Source organism: Octopus bimaculoides, chromosome 9 (genome assembly GCF_001194135.2).
Source record: "Octopus bimaculoides isolate UCB-OBI-ISO-001 chromosome 9, ASM119413v2, whole genome shotgun sequence".
Taxonomy (NCBI): domain Eukaryota; kingdom Metazoa; phylum Mollusca; class Cephalopoda; order Octopoda; family Octopodidae; genus Octopus; species Octopus bimaculoides.
This window is the reverse complement of record NC_068989.1, coordinates 75,671,617-75,679,904: the sequence shown is the minus strand read 5'-3', so window position 1 is coordinate 75,679,904 and position 8,288 is coordinate 75,671,617. Positions and strand designations below refer to the sequence as shown.

Below are 8,288 nucleotides of genomic sequence, written 5' to 3'. Positions count from 1 at the left end.
TGTATATATGTATGTATATATATATATGTTTGTATATATGTTTGTATATATGTATGTATATATGTATATATATATGTATATATATGTTTGTATATATGTATGTATATATATATATATATATGTTTGTATATATGTATATATATATTTATATGTATATCTAGGTATATATGTATATATATGTATGTATATATATATAGGTATATATGTATATATATATTTATATGTATATCTAGGTATATATGTATATATATGTATGTATATATATATAGGTATATATGTATATATATATATGCATATGTTTGTATATATATGTATATATATGTATGTATGTATTTGCATGTATGTATATATATATATGTGTATATATACGTATGTATGTATCTGTATGTATAGATATGTATGTATATGTATAGATATGTATGTATGTACATATGTATATGTATATATATGTATATAATATATATTTGTATATATATATGTATGTATATATATACATATATATATATCTATATATATATATATATAGCAGTGAGTCAAGATATTTATATATTTTTCATGTATTTACGAATATATATAAGGCATATAGAAAACGTTCATGGTTTTTTTTGTTTTTGTTTTTTTTCATTTTATTATAAAACACTTAGAAGATCATTTATGGCCTCATATCACAAAAAGAAAACAATCATCTACTATAGCATTAATAGTCGGGAGATTTTCAAGTGATTTTTCATATAAGGAAAAATCGAAATAGGTAACAAGTGTATGATTATAATATTTCTCTTTCGCTCCACCGTATATTTTATCGCTTACGTATTCAGTGCTCACGTTATGTTCAATATACAGAACTCTATTTTTGTACAATACTAGCTTATTAATTAATATTTTTGCCGTTTTTGTTTCTTTTATATTATCATTAATAAAGACGTGTCACTCAAATATTTAATTTGTCCCATTTTTGTAATTGTTTGATATTATATATGTGTTTGAGCAGATATGCACGCATATACACATATATATACGCATATACACATATATATACGCACATACATGTGTGTCTGTTTCTGTTTATGTATGTATTCGTCTATATATGTATGCAGATGTACATTCGTGCACGTGTAGATCATAGATCTGTCTTCTCTGATCTTAGCGGCCTGCGTATCAGCAAATCAAAGTTCTTCTACAAGACGCAGTCTTGAGCAAATTTTTGTTATCAAATACGAGCGGTTGTCCATGGATGTAAATCTACCGCTCCATGTCTCCATTGTTTCACATTGGAAGGGTTTACCCGACAGAGCGTGATACTAGTATGGTAGCAAGCATTACCGTCAGAAAGTCATGATCGAAAACAATGACTGCTTACGTGTGTGTGTGTGTGTGCGTGTGTGTGTGTGTGTGTGTGTGTGTTTGTGTGTGTGTATGCATGTATATATGTGTGTGTATATGTGTGTTTGTACATGTATATATTTGTGTGTGTGTATGCATGCATGTATATATGTGTGTGTATATGTGTGTTTATGAATATGTACCAATATGTGTGTATGTAACTTTGTGTATATTGGTAAAAGTGTTTTTTTTTCCTTTTTTCAAACATATATCTATACTCATACGCCAAAAAATAATCGAAGATTGTTATTATTTAAAATATAAATTGACAAATTAAATATTTTATATACTAATAAATATCAACTGTTCAGAAAAACATACCATTTGTTTTTTGTTATTTTCTCTTGTTTTTACAGTTTGTTTTTCATGCTTTTCTAAGATACGTCTTAAATACAAGTATTAAATCTTTGCTTCAGATGTATTGTTCATTGTTTTTTTTACTCGATTTTCTTATCTAATACCCACACCCTAGTTAACTCATATCAAAGGGAAGCAAATCATTAGTCTCTTCTCTTAGTGTCACACATAATGCATCTTAAGCTTTTGCATTCAAACCGGCCATATCAGGCCCAAATACTGTACTTTGTTTTATGTTCAAACTGGCCAGATTCAGCCTCTTGCACATAACCTACAATGTCTTTCTGAAGATAAACAACCACATCCTCAAAATTCCGAAGCTACAATGTAATACATGATTAATTCAAAATAATTTGGATATATAATCATTACATTTGACAAAGTAATCTGAATACTTAAGTGTTAAACCTCATTATCCAACTTCTTTTTCCTAGACAGTAGGGTTTTTTTCTGATTTTGGGGAATGATTTGGGAGTTTCTTTTCTAACAGCTCGAGCAAGGGCAAGAGTACAGCGGCGCAAGAGTGCAGATTCTCCCATGTAATCATGAAACAAGTTACCTTTACATAAAATAGTGTGGTTCTTAAAGTCACCATAACTATCCTATCAAATATTTTCTCAGAATGTCTTCTTTATATTAATACTTGCAAAACAATTCATTAATGATTTCTAAATCTCATAACCACAGGAACTAATAGGAGCAGTAAATAGCAACAGTTTCCATAGTGATGGATAATTGAGAGATAAAGCTTTGTTTAGAGCTTGCTGATCCCTTTCAGAAAGATTTATTGTCAGAGAAATTAAAATCGATAATTTAGATTTGTCAATTCTAAAGTTGCTCTTGGTATTTACAATCTTGAAGGAAAGCACCTGTAGTTCATTTAGTTGTAGATGCGTTCCAGCAATAGCTGGGACGTTTACCCTGCGCTGGGCTGACGTTCCGTTCAAGAGGGATTGTTGTAATCTCAGTTATGTATACGCCAAGGATACCAGGTTAACTTTCGGTCTTATGAGCCTAAGGGCGCATGACATACCAAAGACTAATTGGTGACTACCAGGCACCATTTTGGGATCCGTTCTGTGTTTCATTGTATCATATGTAACTAACAATCTAACATTGGTTGTCAGTTGTTACACTATCTATAATAAAATAATGCTGGAAGTTTAGACAAATGTAGATGTCTACTTCCAACAAACCGGAGAATTAGTATTGGTTTTAAATTTTGGCACAAGGCCAGCAATTTCTGGAGAAGGGTTTAAGTTTGATGACATTGACCCCGACTGGTACTTATTGTATCGATCCCGGAAGGGTGAAAGACAGAGTCAGCAGCGGTGGAATTTGAACTCAGAACGTGAAGACGGACGAAATACCGCTAAGCATCTCGCCCGGCATGCTAAAGATTCTGCCAGCCCGCCGCCTTCTCTAAAACCTTTAATAATAGCAGCAGTATATTTAATGATAGAGAGAGGCTCAATGTTAAAATTGGAATAAAATTTATTATAAAATTCGTTTGCAATGGAATTTTACGTTAAGCCTGACATAACAATTGCAACAGGTTTATGAAGAAGATTGTCTGAGCTGTATACAATGTCACAAATTTTACCAATGCTTCAAATTGAGAATAATATCAAGCAAAGACGATTTTCAAATCTGGTTAAACTTCTACAACAATGGATGATGTTCTCATTGCAAAAGAATTTACTGTGATCCGTGAAAATCCTACCTTGACCAACCGGGAAATGTTTGAAGAAGTAAGCATCTGAGAAAGTTCGTGCATCGCGATTTTGCTATATATTGCAGATTATTGATTATCATGCGCATTCTTTCAACAGTGCCTGTGTTGCTACTCTTCCAGGGACATTTATAGCAATCCGCATAAACGTTAGTTAGTAACATATGAGGGTTCTAAAACGTTTCCCAGGGATGCATAGACAGTGTATACGCAGAAAATGTGATAACCCAAAAGTTTATGTGGGGAGACAACTCGTGTAATGGAGTTACTTCCCATGGAAATATTACATGGGAGATAACTGTACCTTAGTACAACTGAAATGGACGTTTTATTCCAATTGGACATTTGTTGGTTAAACGGATTACTTAAACGTTTTTAATGTTGTTTTGTATGCTTAGAGATGTGTAAGTATTAAAACAGATTTTGCGTAGCCACAATGAAAAGGCTGGTAGATGAGCAAAAACAGACGCATAGAGGTATATTCTTGTTTCTTTTATTATTTTATTTGTTTCAGTCATTTGACTGCGGCCATGCTAGAGCAACGCCTTTAGTCGAAGAAATCGACACCCATAACTTACTCTTTGTAAGCCTAGTACTTATTCTATCGGTTTCTTTTGTTGAACCGCTAAGTTACGAGGACATAAATACACCAACATTGGTTGTCAAGAGATATATATATATTCAAACATATGTGTTTGTATGCATGTCTATGTATGTATATATGTGTGTCTGTTTGTGTGTATGCATGAATGTATGTGTGTGTGCGTTTGTGTGTGTATGTATTCATGTATGTATATATGTATATATATACATACATATATTCATGCGTGTGAGTGTGTGTGTGTAAATGGGCAGTTGCATTCTTAAATCAAGGCTCAAAATGACTACTAATCCATGAAGGGATATACGAGTTTGATATATATATATATATATGTGTGTGTGTGTGTGTAGAGCAAATGGTTATTTATATTTTTCAGTATCCGTCCGGCAAATTCACTCTCAAAGTAGTAGCTGGATTATAGCACAAAACATTCGCCCAATGTAGGTGCACTTTAAGACCGAAGCAAACAAAATGACTTGATTTCGAAACGCACTTCTTAACCACAGAATCATGTCGTGCCTGTGTTTGTGATAGAGTAAAATATTTTGGTGACGAAAACGTTTAATAGATTTTATTCTTAAATTGTGTGTGTGTGTGTGTGTGTGTGTGTGTGTGTGTGTGTGTGTGTGTGTGTGTGTGTGTGTGTGTGTGTGTGTGTGTGTGTGTGTAATTATATATGCCTCTCGTGTCATTAAATGATATATGTATACACACATACATGTGTATGTGTGAGTGAAAAGGTACGGCTTTATAGGATTCAATGAGCCAAGCGAAAAATATTTACGTGACGCCATCATTTCATTGATTATATTGTTAAATGAAAAAGATTATATGTATGCAGTGTGTGTGTGTGTGTGTGTGTGTGTGTGTGTGCGTGTGTGTGTGTGTGTGTGTGGTTTGTGCTGGTGTTTGTGTAGGCATGGCTTCACCGAAGTTAGTAGGCCAGGCCAAAAATGTGATATAGTTTCTAGGAGATTCTAATTTTATATGTCTGAGTGCACACACGCATACACATGCACATGGATAGATAGATAGATAGATAGATAGATAGACAGACAGACAGATACACAGACCCATATGTATCAGATATATGTGTGTATATACATAAATCACTACACACACACACTCACATATATTCATATATATGTGTGTGTATGTACATACATACACACACATACACACACATACACACACACACATACACACACACACACACACACACACACACACACACACACACACATATATATATATATATATATATATACGTGGGTGAGTCAAAAAGTAATGCAGTTTTGTTTAGGACAGGTATAATTATCAACACAGGAACATGTATCATACATCAAAATGAAGCTGGTCCTCTGTGGATCACATCCCTACTTCTCAACATAGTCACCATTTCTCTCAATAGCAATGTTCCATCTTCGAATGAGAACATGTATCCCTGGCCCGTAAAATTCTGTTGACACTTCTTTGAGCCACTACTTCAATACAGTTTTCACTTCCTCGTCACTGGAATAATGTTTGCCTCTCAAACCCTCTTTCATGGGGCCGAAGAGATGATAGTCCGAACACGCTAAATCTGCTGAGTATGGAGGATACAGTAAAGTTGTCCACCTGAATGAGGTGATTGTCTCCCTTGTCTTGATGCTTGTGTGTGGTCGAGCATTGTCATGCAGAAGGAGGACATTGTCGATTGGTAAATTGGGACTTACTCGTCGGATTCTTGCTCTGAGCCTCATCAGGGTCTCAATGTAGGCCTCAGAGTTTATTGATTTTCCTTTTGGCAAAAATTCGGCCAGAATGACACCTTGAGCATCCCAAAAGACAGTCACCATGATTTTTCCAGCTGACTTTTACGTCTTGAACTTTTTCGGTGGTGGTGACGTAGAGTGGCGCCATTCCATTTACTGCCTCTTTAATTCCGGTTCATAATGATGAACCGATATTTCATCACCTATTACGAGCCTTCGGGAGAAGGTGTTGTCTCTTTGACTTTGTTCGAGAAGTTCAGTGCAGGCATTGACCCTGTCAGTCTTGCTTTCGGTAGTCAGCTCTCTCGGTACCCAACGGGCACACACTTTTGAAAAGCCAAGTGATTCGACAGTGCTGTAAGCACTTCCATGGCTCGCTTCAAGGTTTTCTGCCAACTCATCAAGAGTTATGCGCTTGTCTTCTCTGATCAGAGCATCTGCTTTTGCTTTATTGGCAGGATTCACAGAAGTGGACGGACGGACGGCCAGAACAGGGTTTATTGGCTACACTCACAGTTCCCACCTTTTCATCTTTCAGACGACGGACCCACCTGCATGCATTGCTATGATCTAAAGTATTGTCCTCATAGACTTTTTGTAATCGTCAGTGAATGGTCACAGGGGTTTCCCCCTCACCAACAAGAAATCACTGTGCTGTGTTTTTGACATAACTCTATGGGCAGCCATTTTGAATTTTCCTTACCAGTCTAAAAACCTGAAAAGTAAGAGACAAAATATTTCAGAACGTAAATGATATAATCATTTATAACTGGGAAACTTTTCAGTTATTTCTATAAAAAATTCACATGAAATAAAGAAAATGGCATTCATTTTTGACTCACCTTCGAATATATGTCAAATGTATGTATGTATATATATATATATATATATATATATATATATATACATACATGTGTTCACAGTATCATTTCGCCATTTCCCAGTGATGTTAATGCCTTTCTGGTGGCCAACAATAATAAAATATAAGGAATTCGGACCAACGTGAACAGCTCCTTATCACGAAACAAAAGCCAGGATTATATGCGGAAGACATACAAAAATTATATATATATGTGTGAAATAATGGATGTATGGATGTGTGCGTATGTGGGGAGGTGCGCGTGCGTGCGTGTGTATGTGTGTACATGTGTGCGTGCGTGCGTGCGTATGTCTGTGCGCATGCATGAGTTTGTGTGTGTGTGTGTTGTTGATGTTGTGTGTGTCTGTAGTTGAGGTGAAGGGGTGAGAGGTATTAAGAGAAATTAGTGAGAGAAAGAAGATTATAAAATGACAACGCCTGTATATGAGAGAGAGAGAGAGAGAGAGAGAGAGAGAGAGAGAGAGAGAGAGAGAGAGAGAGAGAGACTATGTACAGAGTAGATAAAGAATGATAAAAAGAGAGGGAGGATGAGTGAAATGATAGAAGGAAAATAAGAGAGAGAGAGAGAGAGAGAGAGAGAGAGAGAGAGAGTTAAATAATACATGATGAGTGTGAAAGAGAGAGACAGAGAGAAAGAGACAGACAGACAGACAGATAGACAGACAGACAGACAGACAGACAGACAAGACAGACAGACAGACAGACAGAGAAGTGGAGAGAAAAATGAAGGAAGTTGAATTACGTCAAATAAATGAGAAGAAAGATTTTTATAGGTTTATTGAAACTGAATCTTTCTCTTGCGACTCTGGTTTCACACCACTGCGATCTTCAGGAGAGATTTCTCGCCTAAAATGTCGTTGTGGCGTAATAAATCAAGCAATGTATTATGCCTACCACCTAAAATCATTTATAGTTCATCCAATGGGTTTCCAGTTTGTTCCTGGCAACCCAATTTCACTCATAAATCTTTGGTCTATCCGAGACTATAGTAGGAATATTTTTGCGAAATCCCACGCAAAAGGATAACATTTATGATTGAAATCCTTTACCACAGAAACCGGCTTTTCAATAAGACATCGTTAAAGAGAACTGTCTTTTGTGTAGTACAAGACGATAAAACTCTTTACTGATATCCCAACAATCGAACTAAGGGTCATCGAAATACAAATTTCACGTCTCACACAAGCGTATTCTTATTCGTAAATCTATGTGCAATACGGGCTGTGCTTGTTTTCGCCTCTAGAGATGTCTAAAGCGTCATCTCTGTATAGACCAAAATGAACTGACGAGAATCTCTTCGTTAAAGTATCCAGGATATATCATTCTATGAGGTCGTAGATATCTGTGCTACAAATGCTCCCACCATCACGTCGAAGGAGTCCACAGGGTCGATTTGTTCGTAGTCTTATCTTTATTAGTAAAGGGGCTATGTACCTCCGGCCAGCGGGTCTGATGGGCTACCTATATTGCTAAGAGCAATGATAGACGTGAAACCAATGGTAACTTTGTCATGTGTACATCCATATACGTGTGCGTATGTATACGTGAATATATATATATATATATATATATATATATATA

The 8,288-nt window shown here is 35.5% G+C and overlaps 1 protein-coding gene across 1 annotated transcript in view; it reads left to right on the top strand.

The window, feature by feature from the left end:
* Positions 1–3,893: 3,893 nt before the first annotated feature.
* LOC106869762 (uncharacterized) overlaps positions 3,894–8,288 on the top strand; it is an 80,073-nt gene continuing 75,678 nt past the window's right edge. The window contains exon 1 of the mRNA XM_052970795.1: positions 3,894–3,948. Within this exon, the coding sequence (XP_052826755.1) occupies positions 3,909–3,948 (40 nt within the window). The 5' untranslated portion in view covers positions 3,894–3,908. The remainder of the gene's footprint in view (positions 3,949–8,288) is intronic.